This window comes from Gavialis gangeticus, unplaced genomic scaffold (assembly GCF_001723915.1).
Source record: "Gavialis gangeticus isolate Ggan-Ray unplaced genomic scaffold, GavGan_comp1, whole genome shotgun sequence".
NCBI classification, from domain to species: Eukaryota; Metazoa; Chordata; order Crocodylia; family Gavialidae; genus Gavialis; species Gavialis gangeticus.
Window position 1 is genome coordinate 64,993,207 of NW_017729034.1, and position 18,813 is coordinate 65,012,019.

The following is an 18,813-nucleotide window of genomic DNA, read 5'->3' on the forward strand; positions in this document are numbered from 1 at the left end:
TTTTTTTTAAAAAAAAAAAAAAAAAAAGGGCGGGGGGGATGTGTGAATCGACAAAGTGTAGCTTAATTGAGTGGGGTGATCAAGTGGGTCATCTGCCTTAGGCACTGATGTAGGAGGGGCTCCTGAATTTCTCTCCAGTCTCTTTGCTATGCAGACGCATCCAGCACTGCTTGGCCCTAGTAGTTGGACAGCCCTGCACTACACAGGGAGCATCCAGATGAGCATGCATGTGTGTTTCCCTGGGGAGAAATAGCAGTGACATATAGTTGTGCTGCAGCTACTTTTCCCTGAAGAATACCCATGCCCACACTCTGGTGTGCAGCAGGTTGCCCTAGGTGGACTGGCCCAGCTGCCTTACCTGGTGGCCTCCCACGGCTCCAGCACCAGTGATCTGGTGCGCAGAGCCTGGCTGGCAGCTGGGGCATGGCTCTGGCCAGCCAGGCTCCAGTTGTGGCAGCAGCGTGTGCTCCCACATGTGCCACCCTGCTTTTTTCAGGTGCAGGTTTTTTTTTTTTACACCAGTATTTGTTGATGTCAAAAAACCCCTACTGCACTGCAAATTAGGGGCACGTGGAATGCCTGCATGTGTGGCACGTATGATCTGCAGCACCTCAGACAGGTCTGCAGTGCTGCATACTGCATGTATGTTCTCATCTGGATGTGCCCGTAGTGTATCAGAGGAGCAGGACAGCATCCCTCCTTGGGATTTTTGCCATGGGAGTTGCAGTCCTGTTCCCCAGTCTCACTAGACATGCTACTGAGTGAGAACAGGGCACAGGAGATGGCCCTCAGGGAGTTTGCTCTGCAGGGTTCCTGCAGCTGATAGGCAGGCTCACTGCACTGTGGTTGCCCCTCCCGTTCCCTCTCCTTGTTCTCCAGTGGTCAGGGCTTTGCTTAGGGCACTGCAGGAGCTTACTGTGCATTGAGTGAGTGAAAATTAACTTGAGATGCAAAATGTACTGTTTAATTCCCAGAAGAATTAAAGTTGTTCCAGATTTTTGTGTGCGTGTGTTCTCTGATTTCGTGCATGCTAAGCCTGAGGCCAGAGTTGAACCCTCCTGAATGATGGTCCCTCTTGATCCTGTCTGCGCATTGTTGGGATAGAATTGTTTCCTGGAAATTAAAATGGTTATTCTGAGAGAGAATTATGGGCAGTGTACAGGGGCCTTCGAGGAAACTGGGCTATATTCAGTTCACCAAACAGAAGCAGAATCTTGTGAAGAGAAATAATTGGGAACAATTTGGGCCTCTCAGTAGAAGGAATAGAGATGAATTCAGGAGGAAGTGTATACAGTGTAACTCATTTCCCTGTGAAATGCTGCTCATATGCACTTTTTAAATGTCCACAGCAAGGATTGCATAACAACGTGGAGTGAAATCCTCACCCCATAGAAATAAATAGAAAGGTTGCCACTGAATTCTGAGAACCAGGGTTTCATGCAGTGTCATCCAATAAACCAGGGAATGTGTATTCTAATTCATACAATGTTGCTTTAATTATTTATATAATAATTTTGGATGGGGGAAGAGAGAAGCAGTGGTAAAAAATATTTTAAAAATAAAATATGTATTCTTAAATTTAACTGTACAGAAAATGGTATTTTAAGTTTCTGACTAATTTGTATGTATATAGGTATGCGTAAGTCTTTTTTTTTTCTTATTTTGTGAAAGGCCTGAACTGCAGAAGAAACTCGGAATTCATCAATCTTGGTTCGAATTATGTAATCCTTTATACGCTTAATATAATAATAATTTATTAATAATAATAATAATTAATAATACGCTTTTAATTCTGCAATATGTTTCTGCTATGTTGAGGAAACACTGAGAGAGCACTTGTGTAGCTAATTTAACACTTGTAAATTCCCATGACACAAGGCTCATCTACCTCATAAAAATAAAACACAGATATGAAACATTTTTATGGTAAAACAGTATTAAAACATCTTTTTTTGTCTAGATGTACAGAAAAAGAAAATACTTCTATAGTCATCCTAAAGAAACTGTTTAAAATCTAATAGATTAAAACATGTTCCTAAAATATTTTCTGATAGAGAGGATCAAAATTTGGAGGGAGGCCATATCAAATACGTTAAATTATCACGTTTAAAAAAAAAAATGTGGTGACGACTTTTTAATTCTGGAATTATGGATTGTAAATTCTGTAGTACTAATCATTTGATGATCTGACACTGAAAGAAGGCACTTTCTGTGCAAATAAGGAAAGGTTTGTGAGATTGGGCCATAATTTATATTTTAAACAGTCTGGTACGATATGAATATAAGAATTATTTCACTAGTTGAGGTGAAGTAAGAAGAGTATGGACTCGTCTACATGAGGCTTAATGTACAGAAGATTAATTCTACTGCACGTGAGCGTGGTGGGCAAAACCCATGCTAAAGTGCAGTAGATTTAGCCTAGTGCACATTAATGTCATTAAAAAAACTGCTCCTCTGCACTACTGCTCAGTAGCACCAATTACAGCACATTAAGTTAGTACCTGTCATTATGGGTACTAAACTTAATGCACCATAATTACGGCACATTAATGAACATGTATCCATTCTAACCTTCACTTAAAACTCAGACTAAGTCTTCTAGGATATTAAGGGTGTAGGCTTCCTGAAACCTGGAAAATAACAGGTGTTTTTTGACAGCCTGTACTGAATTCGGGTTTTTAGATCAAAAGGTTTTGGCTAACGTTAGCTTTCTCTTGGTTAGCTGTACCAGTCCTCCAAAACTTCCAAGTCATTCATTATAAAACTCTAAACAATGTTACCTTTTAAAAATAAAATTGTATTGTCCTATTCAGAATATCAGGACTTCATATCTGACAATATTGTATATTTCTTTAATCAACAAATAAAAATTATATAGGTAAACAAATGTAATCCTTAAAGCCATGAGGTGATTTTCTGAATTGGTCAGAAAAGCATCCGTCATTGATGTAAAGTACGTATATCTGAATGGATGCATTGTGGCCTAAATTTAACAAATGGAGCCCTACATTTGGAGACCCAGAGAAGTAATCTTGTCTTTCAGAGTTGCTGATCATCTGCTGCTTCCGTTGACTTGAAATGAGACTGCTCTGTTTATCACTAATGGAACTTAGGCCACCTTTTTAAAGGCTTTAGCTCCCAGACACCCATTGTATTATATTTGAGATTTACACACCAATAAGGTAAGAAATGCTACACATACAAAGTAATCATCGTGCAATAAAAATGGCCCGCCAGCTGCAAAAAAAAAATGGCCAACCAGTTACAAAGATGTTGCTTTAAAAATGTAGAACATTTTTGTAGCTGGTTTCGATCACGCTTTAATTTGAATGTGGCATGTCACACACAGGGTGATAGCGTTTGGCCAGTTCTTCCAGCATCCCGGAGTATGCTGCTTTCTTTTCCGTCCCCTCTGACTCATGTTGAATTTTGCTGCCCCAGGGTGTCATGACTGCTCCTCCTCCTCTTTCCCCAACCAACCTTCAGAGCTGCTTCTTTAAGGAGCCATTCGCACCTTGTCCCTGTGCAAACCAGAATATAAGCAGACACTCAAGGTGACATGCTTTACTAACCTACAATAGTAATCTGAGAAACGGGGAGGACATATGGTTGGAAAGGTGCTGGTGGGGACAAGATGAGGACAGAGGAAAAAGCATTCTTAGAAGGTGTTCTGGGAGAGTTCAGTGCTGCTGTTCCTTTTTCTCCCCCCCCCCTTCCCCCTACCGTTTGCATGGGTCTCCCCTACTCTGTGCAAGGGGTAGGGGATGGCTCCTTCCACTCAGGGGGAACCCAGAGCTAATTTATTAGCAGCAAAGTGAAAGCCTGGGAAGGGGATTGACAGCCTGTGCTAGAAGTTCTCCAGCTCCTCTTGCTGGTTAGTGGTGGCAGAGCAACTTCCTAGGGCACTTCCCCACCCTCTAGATACCTTGCCCTGTGAACATGAAGCAGGTCACATGGTGTGACAGTTTCTGTCAAGCAATGTTCCTTGATGGAAATAACGTCTGCCTGGGGCCTTATTTAAAACACCTGTTTTGAAATGTTTGTTCCAAGTACAAAAATAGTGTTTTTGAAATATGTCATGATGCATCAAGTACTGGTCAATATGGGAGATAGTCTGTATAGTTTGGATGTACTGGTGATTTACTGGTATTTTTGTCTGCTGAGCTGGTACTAGTGGTGAGGGGGTAGGGGGATGTGCATGTGAGAAGATGATTCTAGCATACTAATAGCATAAAAACAGGACAGTATACACATATTAAAGCTATGCAGCAAATATCTTTGCTTTTTTGTTTGGATATTGTTCTTTCATATTTTAAAACACAAACTGAAAGATATTGTTACAAAAGAGCTAAATTTAGAAATGAAAACTAAAATGCTCTATATAGTCTAATATTGTATGAAGCATGAAATATGAAAAGAAGCATTAGTGTTGTTGTACACCATGTTTATTCTCAATTGACCTTAACACTGTCTATTTTAGGGAGATTTTCAAGTTTGTCTAACACTAGGCTTCTGCTTCATTACTAGTGCTATGTCTTGTAAATTCACAGGTGTGTTTTAAACAATATGTATAAATCCACATAATGCTAGGACAGAAGGGGTAGTTAAAGAGTTACTTTGTTACTTTTGTTCCCCTCAGAACTAATTAACACACTGACACTCAGTATGCCTTCTGTTTGCGAAAACATGCATGCATCTTACTCCCTCGTGGCAGTTGCACTTGTTTCCGAGTCCCTCTTGAAAAATATGTACCCCATTTCACTTTCACATCCTTGAAGATAGTTGTTATATTTAAATAGATTTTTGAATGGTACAGCCGATTTGTTGTTTTTGTGAAATTGGGAATTTCACACGTAATAATTTGAGAGAGTACTTTTGGATAGTCTTCCATTTTCTAAGATACATGCTGCTGTTTTCCTGTTGTCTCAAATATTATATAAGTATTTGCTTAGTATAATTTCAGCATGATAACTGAATTACTAAAATACTGTAAGCCTGTTAGAATATTGTATCTGATTCTAAAATTACTTATCTAATTATAGCTTTTTAAGTTCTTACCTAATTGTGTTACTATTGCTATTTACTAAGTGATGAGACTGAGTTTGGTGCTAAGAGATGCAGGTTAACTCCTGATCACCTCCCTCTGTTCAATCCCATCTCTCTCTCATTGATTACAGCCCCTTTGATGTCTTACTGTTAAGATAAATTCAGAATGGGCTTAGCTGAACTTCTGACTTTTAATTCAAAACCCTTTCTTCCCTCTTTCAGTCTTTTTTGTCAGCATTGTCACTGCGGATCCTGCTATTCACATTCATAATCTAGGGCAGTTGAGGTCAAGCTTTTGGAGTGGTAGGCCAAGTGCCTGTAACCTGGCTGCACTATGTGCCACCACTCCTCTCCAGTAAGGGAGAGGGGGATGGAGAGAGAGGGGAAGGAAAGAGAAAGTGAGCAGAGCAGGGAGGGTTGTAGCAGTGATCAGTGTTGGATCAGGACAAGAAAGGAGATGGTGTGGGGCTGAGCTGCTTGCTGATGATCTCCCATGCTGCAGCCTGATTCTGTCTCTTGGGGGGCCAGATCTGATCTGCAAGCCATGGGTTGAACATCACTGATCTAGGGGATGTCTTTGTGACTTGTTTTATTCACCTTTATCCCACATACCCAGGCTTGGCCCACAGCTTGTTGTTTGTTCCTCCTTGATATTTCAGAAATCTCTCTTTGTTCTGTTCTTGCACAAAAACAAGCAAAGAAATGAACCAAGCCACCATACAACACATTTAGGCTAAGTACAGACAGTCAAACATCCTGATGCTGAATCAATTCAATCTTCACAGGTTAGTCTCAGCTGTGTAGATTGAACCAATAAGCAAGTGAATAGACATTCACTTTTGATTCCAGAAATGCAGCTACGTGCCTGCAGTGGCCCAGGCCAGAAGCCACAGAGTGCTAGAGCACACCTCCCTGCTTGGCTGTAGCAGACAATTTGGGCCAACATTAACCTGTCCAGCCTGGGGGTGGGGCAGGTTGCAGGAGAGGTGCAAAGCATCCTGGGATGCTAGGGGACTGTGAGTTAACTTGAGGGGATCTGGGACAGAAGTTCAGTAAACCAATTTAAATTAAATCAGTTCAGTCTGATATTACGTGCATCCAGGTTTATCTTAAGTGGTTTTGGCTATTTTGAAAGCAGTTTATGTGCACTGAATCTCTGTTGTGTTTCCAATAGCTTATACTGGTCTACGTGTAATTTCTGTTCCTAACCATAGGCCCTTGTGTCCCATCTGTTGTGGTTTCTTCTTCTCAGGCCACCACTCTATTGTCAAGTGCGATTTATTGACCTGTTGCTTTTAGGACATGGTCCCTTTCCCTCACTGCCTCTGAAATTGCTCCACTAGATCCTCATTTCCTTTCAGAGCTGCTCACCTATCTTCTCTTAGCTGATCCCCCATTACTGCTTAACTTCCTGCCTGTCCATTTCTTCCCAACAGTTGCTGTGAGTTCTTCCATGCATCTTTGTGAAGGGAATATCTTTTCTTAATGGATTAATTTCCAGTTTCCCTCCCCTCACCCCCAAATCAGTTCTGTGCTATTTCCTGTTAGACTGTGAAGTCTTCAGGGCAGAAACCATGTCCGCATCTCTGTTTGTATCACGTGCAGCACAATGGAACAGTAATCCTGACTGCAGTATCTCAGCACTGCTCAGTATAGGAAATATGACAATAATGTAATTGGTTGATATTCTCTCTTGCAGGTTTAACAGATGAAAAAGTGAAGGCCTATCTTTCTCTTCACCCCCAGGTACTGGATGAATTTGTGTCAGAAAGTGTAAGTGCTGAGACGGTGGAAAAATGGCTAAAGAGAAAAAACAACAGACAGGAAGGTAAGATCTTACTAATTGTGATTAATTTAAAGTTAACATTCATTTACTTTTGATTTTGGTTTTGTAAAGGAAATTTTGTTGCTTCATGTGAAACTTTGCATTTTGGAGTATAAACATCAAGGCTGCAGAATTCTTTAAAGAGGTCAAAAGAGCTTTAAAAAAGTTTGTTTCTTGCTGTCTGGCGTGTCTAACTGGAATGTACTGGTATTTACATATGTGGGGTATAGTATAATATGTGTAAGTGAAAATGAAGGAATATGAATATCAGGCCAAACTTATTTTGATGCAACTTTATTGAGAATGTAGTTTGGCTTCTTGCTTCTAAAATTGCTAAAATACTCAAAAGAAAATTTTGCAGTATATGTAATATGTGTACCTAAGTAGAATTTATGATTGAGCAAGTCATAGATTCCTGCTGCAACCTGAGTTAAGTTGAATTCTGATATCAGAAGTGAAAAAGTATTGTAAGCAAAGGGTAATGATAAAAAACAACATACTGAATTATGGGGAGGCATCCATTTGGCTGCAGCAGGGATCAGTATTAGACCCACGTATATTTAACATCTCCATTAATGACTGAGAATTTTTTTTGATATCCAACTTGTTAATGAGTAAAGCCTCATTCCTATATACTGTTCCACATAAGCAGACCCCCAGTTCATGCTTGAGGCCTTTGAGTTCAATGGGATTGTGCATGGCCTACGGTTTCTTGTGTGTTCAGCAGCTGGCAGCAATGGATCCGAACCGTGAGATGAAATTTAAGAATCATTGCAGGCCCTGGCAGATGAAGAGAAGTAGAAATCAAGGGGTGAAATCTTGATAGGAAAGAACAATGATGGTTTTTCTTGAAAAAATGGAAGTAAATTTATTGGAGGAAAAAATCATCCAGATTTAGTGGGATGGAGATTTTTGGAAAATAGCAACTGTAATAAAGATCTGGAATACAGTTGTATTGTAAATCAATGGGGTGGGGGATATGGGTGGGGGGAAGGACACTGATTTTGTTCTATACGTGCAATGCTAAAGTGATTGCAGTAAAATATTTTATTTGGGGTTTTAAAACTGCTTCTAGTAGTATTCCACATTATAAATTGCTATTTCTTGAGGGATGACTGAATTTACCTCCTAGAGCTGCATAAAGGTTGGTAGGGGGATACATCTAGTCTACTTGCGATGATAGTAGCTAATGATACAGGGTACTGACAGACTTGGGGTAGGAAAAAAAGCAGCTCTTTCCCAGTTTGACGTAGATCCCCAGTATCTGTGTAGCTTGTGTTCTTCAGCAGGGCTTTTTGGCACTCTCTTTTATATAATAGCTGATTCAATCAGCTATTAGATAAAAGCCCCACTGAAGTATATGAACTATTCAGATGCTAGGTGAGCTGGGTTGAACTCTCAGAATACCTCTTCTGGGCATGTGCTGTGCTTGGTGCAGCGTGTGCCAAGCTGAAAGTAAACCACTGTTTTGTTTTTGGAGATTCCCCCTCCCCCCTCAACATCTGTAAGCAGCCACAGTGCAATGCCATTCTCTTTGGTATCTCGTAATTGTCAGTATCTGTGTTTAACAGAAGTAAGATGTACATGTGATTATATGCTTTAACTGTGTTGCTTTCCTTGCTTTTTCTGGTTTTGTTTTGGATAGAGTCCAGTCTTAACAGATGCATAATGTATATGTTTATTATCTGTCTACCTATTTGGAAAACCGCTATGAAGTATCAAGTACCATGAGTCAATTGCTGAGTTAGTGGTTTGTTTTTGTTCTTATTTAGAACAATATTTATGGGAAACATGATCCAATAAATATGTATGCTGTACCTGTGAGCACGGCTTTGGGAGAGAAAAATAGCCTAACAACATTGATTGGATTAATTGTAGTACTTTTCTTGAACAGTAGTGAATACATTTTTACGAGGCAAGTAATTGTTTAAGCAACAATTTTGTCTTTTCAGTGAAAGGGATTTTTTTTCCCTACAAACTGGTCAGGCTAAGCATACAGTAAAGAACAAGTTAAGACATGAGTCTGGGAATCACAGTGCTAAAACTACTTTTGGGTAGGGCTGTAGTTCCATGAACATGGATTTGTTAAGCAGAAATTATTTTGGTTTGCTCCAGGGATTTGAAAGTGTAAACAAGTAATTGTTTAACCTGGTGGTTCTCAACCTTTTCTGTACCAGGACCCATTTGTAAACATTGATGGCTGGTCCTAACCCCCTGCCCCCAGACCACAGCCCCCAGTGTGTGGAGCAGAAGGGGTGTGTGTGGGGGGCACGAGGGGCCCCAAGCAGCCCCTTGCAGGCTGGACCTGGCAAGGTAAAAGCATGGTTTCCCACATTTTTCTCCTTTTACAGGAGAATCCATTTTTAAAGCTTGTTTGCCATCCTTTCATGTCTTTATGCGACCCACTTTTGGGTCACAAGCCATGGGTTGAGAAACACTGGTAACAAATAAATGCAGTGGTAACTGGTTAGCTTTCTGGTTATCCTTTAGCTTGGGGCAGGTGCAGTCTGGCAGGGAATGGGTGAAGGGAAGTCGTTTAATGCCCTAGCAGGAATCAAAAGAGAGCAGGGTAGGCAGGCAGGAGGGAGGGAGGGAGTAAAGGAGAAGGGAGGTGGGAATGGGGAGAGTCAAGGGCGCTTAGTACCTGTAGTCTTAGAGGAAGACAGTGAGCAGCCTAATAACTCATCAGTGCTCCCTCCCCGGGCATGGGGAGAGGGGGCATGTCTTCACGTGGGCTGTGTTGTGTGCCTGGGCTTGCCACCTCCACCTCCCCCCGCCCCCAGTCAGAGGGCCCCAGGAGCTGCTCCCAACACTGTGTCCGAGCTGCTGTGCTATCAGTTAATTGTTTAACCTATATAATTAGAGCAGTTTAAACACGCATATTTTTAAATGATATTTATGTCTCTAGTTTGATTACAATTTCTCATTCCTAGTTTGCTTAGAATTTCCCTAGAATTTCTCTTTAGCCCTTAGGAAGTTACCATACTGTTCACACACCTGGGTGGAAATGAGTATTGCAGTGCTGTGGAGATAAGCATCTCGTGTTTTTGGGCCAACTGGTTGAAAAAAGTGAGGGAAGTATTGACCTTGATGGTAAATAAATCGTAGTATTCTCTGATGTGCAATCAGGGTATGGGTTGTGTGAATGTTTTTTCAGTTCTGTTGTTTTCAGAGATATGGGGTAATGATTTTCTCAAGTCTAACTATTTTCATAATTGTCATTTCAAGGAATTGACATTAAGGGCTTTTATTTCCCTCCCCCCCACCTTTTGATCCCTAACTGCCCAATAAGGGAGCAGATTTTCACATAGTTGATTTTTACTAGGCGCAACCTGTGTGCAGGTAAAATTTTGTGTTGACCATTATGAAAGCCATTTCTGTATTCCTGTGAGCCTTGTTTCTGTAGGTGGGTTTTGCTTCCTGAAGTTTCCCCCAAATAAGGCACAGTTTTGAGCAGCAATCAAATGTCCTGCCATGGATACTAGGGGGAAGCCCTTTGGCTCTGATCCCAGCCCAACAGCTTGGCCCCTTAGTAGCAAGCTTGTTCTGCTCACAGCTTGCCTCTCGCTTTCAAGCTGTTCCCTCATGGTTTGCTGCCTTGCTGTTCTCCTCCATGGTGTTTTAAGCTCCCAGTCGGACATTCCCTCTTTATCCAAAAGCCGTGCAGCTGGGCTCTCTCAACAGGGCTGACTGTCACTTTTCAAGTGGACAGACCCCCCTGTTTCAATTCCATTTTGTCCTGAAAACTTTTTTCCAGTTTCCAAGCATTTGGATTTGAAATAGTCAATAAAAATTATTGACTGGCTTCTTATTATTTAATAATGAGCCAGGACAGTAATAGTGGAGTAAGTTAGAATAATTTAATGTTTACAGCCACACTGCTATAAAGTAAGTGCAGTAATATTTTCTGGGAGTACAATGTCTGTATTTTAGGTTTTTGTGGTTGAAAATTATTCTGGTGTCACTAGCAAAAAAAAAAAAAATATTCACTTATATTTAAATCTAATAAGGAAAAGAGAAGCTTCAGTAATTGTGGATCAAATTGTGTGTACTTTTTTCTCTTTACTTCATATTAGTGGAGTACTATTTTACTTTAGCTTGGACTTAAAGTTCATATGATGTCCAGAGACAAAGAAGAATTTTATTTTCATTAGAAAGATGCCAATCAGCAGGAGTTCTGGTTTGAGATCTCTACTTTGTACGTTGGTGATGTAGAACACTCATTAACTTATATGCAGAATTCTTTTTTGTCCCATTTATAAGCACCCAGTTGTGTATGTTCCTTCAGCCAGAAGTCAAAGCAGTGTGCCCATAGCCAGAGTAGTTTTATCTGAGGTGCATTAGAAGGAATAGGAGCTGGAATGTCTAACTTGGACTTAAATTGTCTAAAAAAAACCTTCTGTGGCTATAAGACAGCAAATGGAGTTGCTGTACAATAGCTTCTCCAAATAAAAAAAATGGACCTTAGTAGGGGGAAATCAGGAAATTTAGTGTTTAAAATATTCTGTCAGTATATGTAGATGGGTTCTTTCATTTGAGTATACCAGGTACCAATGTTAGGGCTAGTACAGAGATTGCCAGATGCCAGAGTGGGTTCATCAGAGTTTGAAGGAGTCTTTTGGGGGTCATGGGATTTATTTCAGATAGAAAAAGGTTAAAAACAGTTTTTGAGGTATGTGCAGGAGCCATTAAAAAGAAAATAGAGGATACAAGTCTGACAAGTATCCAAGTTTTTGGACACAAACATTTAGACTTGTGTATATCGCAAACCTGAATGTTATCACATAATTTAAAATTGCTTGGAAATGCTAATAATTGGGTGTCAGATTGGGCAGTTTCTGGTTGGGTTTTTTTTTTTTTTTTGCATTACTCATCCAAAATACCCATCCAAAGCAGTGGGCCAGATTCTGCTCTCTTGCTCAAATGAAATCGCTCTAAAATAGAATCAAAGAGCTATAATCAGAATCCGAGCTATAATCTAGCAGGTAGAATTAACCCAGTGGGAATGCTATTGAACTGAATAAGGACTCATTCTTCCTCCACTGCATTTTATACTCCATTGGCCTGGGAGCTCCAGCTGCAGGGAAGAGGATACATGGGGTGGCAAGCTCAACAAGGGACAGTGTTGTGGATGGTTCCCCTTCCAGCAGCTTCTCCTGACTAGCAGGGGACACCTGGGAGAACTGGGCAGGGAGTAGGAGCACCTGCCCACTGCTGCTGTCTCGAGTCAATCCTGGCACCCTGCACTGTTGCTCACAGAAGCCTTGGCTGAAGCAGAGAAACAACAGCTCTGGGGCTCCTCCAGCCACGAGGTCAGTTGGGGACAACACTGATAGCGGGGTGGTACTCAATTTCTATGGCCAGAAGCAAACCCCTGGGCAACTCCTTCTGGAGAGGGGAGGACAGAATGGGAAGAGAGGTGCTGCTGAGTGCTGAAGGGAAGCGGGGAGCCCAGAGTCAGGGGGAGGGAGTTCCTGGCAACTGTTGGCATGGTCTCTGCCAAGCAGAGGTGGGGTGGGCCACAACCATCCCTGTGGGTCTGGTGGCTTTTTCTGCACCCCTTTTCAAATCCCTAGATCCACCCACATATATATGTGTATAGAGTATTCAGTACTATTCCATATCATTCCTGCCTCCCACCCCCTTCCCTGTCCTTTTCTAAAGGCTCCTGTTAATGACTGTAAATAGTATTAGGAAGCCTATTCATGTCTAAGTTTCAGAGCAATAGTAAAAATATATATAGAATACTGAAGGAAGGGGTGGGGGGGGTGCTATTGTCATGATTTTCTGTTATCCTGGAAAGGGGAGCTGGCACAAGCTCTGCACTTGAGGGCTATGGACATACATTCAAAAAGCCTGAGCCTGAATTGATTCAATCTTTGCAGATTAGTCTGACCTGGCTAGGCTAAATCAGTTTGTAACTATACAGACATGCAGGCACATGCCTTCAGTGGCTTGAGCTAGAAGCTAGGTGGTGGTAGAACAGCCCTCCCTTCCCTTCCAGTGCTGAGCTGAGGGGAGTGTGGCCAGGCCCCAGCAGGACGCTCTGATTAGGGAGCGGTTTCTCCCCTCCTCCCCCCTTCTGACCAACCCAGCAGGGAATTGATAACACAGTGCTTATCACCCCATTGAGAGAAAAACAGAGGGACATTACCAGCTTCCTGTTTGATTCTGCCTTTTGTCCTATCTACCATGGCACAGACCGTAGCCAGCCTGTGGTCTGCTAGCTAATGCTGACAGGTGTCTGTGTAAGGCAGAGGGAATGGGGAGCAGGGTGGAGCAGGGGAAAGCTAGTCAGATGCCTGCAGTCTCTGCCAAGTTCCAGCCAGGGAGCAGAGGGGAGGGGCCAGCTCTGCTGTGGAGCAGAGAGCCCTGACCAGCCCAGCCCAGAGAGCATGCCGGGATGCTGGAGGAATCTGATTTAACTTAAACCAGCAAAGGGTCTGGGACAGACGTTGCATAAATCAGTTTGACCCAGATCAGTTAAGTCTGATGCTACATTCAACTAGGTTTGGCTGAAACCAGTTTCAGCCATTTTCAAACTGGTTTATGTGCACTGAACATCTGTTCTGTTAGAGGTTTAAACCAGTTTCTGAACACTTAAACCAGTTTATGTGTAATGTCTGTCCCTAACTGATATGATTACATGTTTTCACCTGCAGCTGTAAGTTCAGGGTAGGTGACTACGGCTTCTACATTCTCCTCCTTTAGTCTACAGGATGGGTTCGTGGCCATTGGCTTGAATAATGCCTATTTTCATATTTTGGTCACAGGAAATACCTGAGGTTCCAAATGGGAATTCACATCATCATTGCATAATATTCCAAATTTGCAGATACAGCTGTATAAAACCTGTAATCATGGATTCTGGCTGGCTGTTAATAGGAACTACTCCTATAGTTGTCATGAATGTAGTTATCTCCAATAGAAGAGTCTCTACAAGACTTATGTGCTCAGACTTATATACTTAAGGTAAATGGACATAGTTAATTACTTGGCCCAACAAGCATCACTTCTGTCTCATGGGTACCTACTATTCTGAGCTATCTTTTACAATTGAAAGCACAGCAATATCTATGAGCTTTTTAATGGTCCACCTGCAGGAATAACTCCTAACCATATCGTCTTTATTGAGTCATAGAGTTTGCTCATATTCTAAGGTAGCCAGATCCTTAAAGGCATGAGCATATGACTATCAAAGTTGTAGTCCTATAAGGTACTTGTGAAAATTCACTGTTTGAGTCCTTCAACAAGTTGCCGAAGACCTTTCACAGGAAGGAAAACTGTCTGAAATGCAGTGCAGTATACTTACCTAGGGGGGGTGCAGACTTGTGCAATAACAATGCTAATATTTCCCATACACCTTATCAAATTAAGAGTTTTGCTTTTTATCATGTGCCCCACACTGACATAATTATACATTGTTAGCAGTACTGTTTAGTATTGTTTGGTGTGACCATGCTCTGATTCCCCCCTTTCAGGTTAGTTTCCATCCTTATGGCCCCCATACAAGCCATACTTTTCTGTCTCAGTTTCCCCATCTTGCTTGAATGTCATGATATTAATTCATTGACTGGGTCACTGGGAGGGAGAGGGCCTTGCTCACAGGGGTTCAGCACCTCAAACAGCTGAGCTGCTTGCTTTGTAACAGGTGGCCCACCCCTTTTCAATGTCCTTGAGTGTGCTGTCGGTCCTCTTGGGACTTACTGCAATCTATTACACCCACTCAGTCCTCTGCCGGGGCTTTACCAGTCTTGGCTTTTCCTTAGGCCCTTTTTTGGTCCTTCTAATAAATAAGCTTTTACTGGTCCCAGCCTTGCTTCCATGTTCTTTAGTCCAGTTTGTCTCCAGTTCTGGCCGTGCCCCAAGCCTGTGCATGGTGCCTGCATCCTGAGTCTAGCTTTCTTCAGTAGGAGCTCCATTTGTTGGAGCATATCTGCCATTTACTGCTGGGGCTCTTTATCTTTTAGTTCTCTAAGGACAAGACCTCCCAATCTGTGTTGACTCTCATAGAGGGCTCTTTCCCTTTTTCTCTCCCCTTCTTTTTTGTAATGATGACCAAAGCAGACCCTGTTACATATCACCACCGTTTTCTTTCTCCTTGGGAGATGGAGCTATGTCTGGGTTTTTTCTGTTGTCTGCCTATTCATTTTTTCTTAGAAAAAAAAATCTGCTTCTGAATGTTGTTTTACAAGTTAGGGTTCTACCAAAATCTGATGCTGTTGTAGACTTGGGTACCAATGTGTTAGCCTAACATGGTCAGTTTTCATTTATTACAACCGTTTTAGAGGAGAGTGGTCTGTGATTACTGTAAAGTGACCTCCTAAGAGGTATACCATAATGTTTAAGTAGTCCATTTAATGGCCAAGCATGGTAATGTGAAATATGCTTTCTCATTACGATGTAATTTCCTGCTTTATGTATACCACAGAATGTTCATAGTTTCCTCTTTTCTGCGATAAGACTGCTCTGATGCCTAGGTTGGAGGCATCTGTCTGTAATATGAATGGTTTCTTGAAGTTTGGCGCCTTCACCACAGGCTCGCTGCATAATATTTTTTTCAGTCTTTGGAAGGCGTGTTTGCATGCAGTCATTCACTTGACTTTTGTACATGCTGTGATTTTCATAGGGTCTGAAAGTGGACCTGTAATCACCAAAATCTTGGCAAGAAAAGCCTGTAATAATTGGTTTAATCCCAAGAATACCATTATTTGCTGCTTTATGTTTAGGCAAAGGGTATTCTTTCAGGGTCTGTAGGTGACCCCCTCCTCACTTGAAACCTGAGGTAATCTATCTCTTCTTTCCCTATGAGATGTTTTGCTGGGTTTGCTAGTAACCCTGCTCTCCACAGCAACTCATTACTGAATCTACAAGCCATGAATATTCTTCCCAACTCTGTAAATATAATTATGTTGTCAAAGTAGGCAGCCATATATTTTTGGTGAGGTCTGAGTGCTTGGTCCATAAATCTCAGGAAGGTGGCTGCGGTTCTTTGTAGTCTGGAAAACACTCTTCTGAATTCAAAAAGGCCCCACAGGATTGCAAATGCCATTTTTATCTTGAGCCTTATGATCTAGAATAATCTAACGTCTTGAGCCTCCTGATCCAGAGGAATTTGCTGTGTTAGATCTAGGAAGGATATATATTGTGCTTGGCCAATCTCTTTCAGCATCTCACCTACAGAGACATGGGATAGACATCAAATATGCTCTCCCATTTACTTTTCTGAAAGCAATACATAGGCACATGATCTGTCTTGCTGTCACTATTGGGCTTCTCCATTGGCTTTGGGACTGTTTTGTTATCCCCATCTCTAGGATACTTTTCAGTTCAATCTACAACTGATTTTGAAGTTTCTTAGGGAAAGGCCGTCACCCCTCACACACTGCTTTTCCAGGAGGAGTTTTTTTCCTGTGCACTATATAGTTTGTTAGGCCTGATTCCATTGTGAATACATCAGGAAATTCCTTTACCATCTGTTTGGCTTGTTCTTGACGTAGAGGTGTCAATTATGTATCCAGTATTACTCATAATGCTGCTTCTCTCTTGTTTGTGCTTGGCTTGAGCTCCTGCTAGGCTACGTAGAGTGTCACTAACAGTGTCTCTGGGCCTTCCATAGTTTTAACGTATTTACATGGTTTAGGTTTCCTTTTCTCAGATTGTCATATCACCATAGTCAACTGGTTCTACTCGTCCCTTAACCTCCTAGGACTAGGACAACCTTTTTAAATAAGCGTGCTCCTTCTGTCTCAAAGTTTCAGCTTATGTACCCGTTATATTTTTTCTTGGTTTTAATGTTACCAATTATGTGATATAAGTCAGACTATACTAATTTAAGATTAAATGCACTATTAATATATGTGGCATCTGGTAGCATGTCTGTTGCGGTGGAAGGGGCATACCAGGGTCAGATCCAGAACCCCACAATGAGGGAAGGAATGGGGCTGGGGTTGGGGCAGGGGCAGGTGCTGCACAGTTGGGGCAGAGCATGGGACTGAGCCATGAGCAGCTCGTCTGGGGAGGTGGGGGAGGGAAGCAGCTCCCACCGCTGCATGCGCATCGGGAGGGCATGGGAAGCATGTATCCCTGGATCTGTGGAGGGTGAGGGCAGGCTAACGCTGGGGCTGGGGCAGCGCCGGGCTCGGCTGCACTTAGGGTGGGAGACAGCGGTGCTGGGAGGGGGAATATGGGAGGGCTGCAGCCACCACAGAATTAGCAGTAGTCCCCCCCGACCCTCCCTCTCAGCACCTCTGCCGCCTGCCCTGAGTGCAACTTGCCCCAACCCTGACTCGGAAGAGCCCAGGATCACCCCAGGCCACAGTAGCAACCTGCCTTCGCCCTGTGCACAGTGCCGGGAGCATATGCCCCCCATGCCCTCCCGGGATGCACATTGCAGCAGGAGCTCCCCTGCCATCCCATCCCATGCCTCGCCCGTGCAGTGCCTGCCCCTGCCCTGGCCTCACCGTTGAGGCCTTGATCTGGTGCCCCATGCCCCTTCTCTCACAACAGACTTACCAGCTGGACCTTGTTGCTCTTCACATTGCTGGGCTGTGCTTCTGGCTGCCTGGATGTTGTGCTGCGGCTGAGCGTGTGCACGGGGCATTTATTGGCCACATCAGCCAAAAAAAGCCGATTACCAATACTATCACTTTTCCTTATATTGGTAATGATCCAGTGGGACTGGTGTATTGGTGCACCTCTAGTAATTTTTTACCTACTATGACCTTTTTAAGGTGTGTGTACCCCCAGTTAAAAAACGCTGGCCTAGGGGCCTTGCCACTGTGCCATCAGTTTTGACTCGTTATCTAGAAGGACTAGGACCATATCCCCTATCTGAAAGTTTTTTTGTACCTGTGCTTTTTATTTACAGGATGCCTTTTGTCGTTGCTGAACTCCTTGTACATTCTCCCTTTCCATTTTTCCCTCCTGCTGTAATCTTTCCCTGAGTCCTAGTATACTCATAGAAAGTTTCTGCATGTATTTTGTTGTTCTTTCCAACCTTCTTTAATCATATCAAGGATCTCTCAGGGCTGTTGTCTACGTAGGAGTTCAAATGCTGAGAATCCTGTCTAGGCCTGTGGGCCCAGCAGCTGGCCCCAGTGTTGAAGATCCTTCTGTGAATGCACTGCTTGAGCATTTCTTTGAGTTCAGTCAGATTGCTCTACTAGCCCATCCACCTGGGGATGGTATATAGACAAAATAGTCTCGTTATTTTTAAGGTTTTAAGCACAGTTCTTTTATGATTTTGAATGTAAACTTACTACTTTGGTCTGGTACTATTTCGCAAGTTCTTCACTAACTTTTCCACTATCTTTGTGGCTGTTACATTTCCATGTTGAATCCCAATATCAGGTGGCATAATCCATTATGAGCAGCATAATATTCCTGACTATGAAAGCTGAAAGAGGAAGTATCCTTCTGTTTTATTTTGATCCAGGTGTCCTCTCTTGGGTGTCTTGTGCAGTCCTTGTCGGAGCCATCCTATACATTTTAACCACTAATAACTGTTCATTTTCCTCTGCCTCTTGCAACCATTTTCTTTGTCTGATACAACAGGGCATTGCCTGCTCAAACCTGGGATGCAGGTCTGTTAGATCAGAATGCTGCATCTCCTCCTTGATCTTGGTCTGGCTTCCTTCATAGACTTTCTGGAATTCACCCTCCTGAGCCTTTTCTGTATACAGTTGGCTTCTATTTATTTTTTTTTCTACCTCTGTTATATCTGATCCCTCCTTTCTAGGATCTGCCTCTGAGTTAGCCTCCTCTCCTCTTTTTCCTTCGTGAGTTTCATCCTACTTGGTCTTCTGCTTCATCAGCTTCCTTCTCTTCCCATTCTGTGTTCTAAACTCCCTTCAACTAGATCTTTCTCTACTAGATCCCTGAAGTCCAGCCCCAGTCCCATACTGCCTTTAGGACAGGGAAATTCTTTAATCAAACGCCAG

The 18,813-nt window shown here is 42.4% G+C and overlaps 1 protein-coding gene across 1 annotated transcript in view; it reads left to right on the forward strand.

The window, feature by feature from the left end:
• PDE10A (phosphodiesterase 10A) overlaps nucleotides 1-18,813 on the forward strand; it is a 352,143-nt gene that overhangs the window by 158,660 nt on the left and 174,670 nt on the right. The window contains exon 2 of the mRNA XM_019527439.1: nucleotides 6,746-6,874. Within this exon, the coding sequence (XP_019382984.1) occupies nucleotides 6,746-6,874 (129 nt within the window). The remainder of the gene's footprint in view (nucleotides 1-6,745; nucleotides 6,875-18,813) is intronic.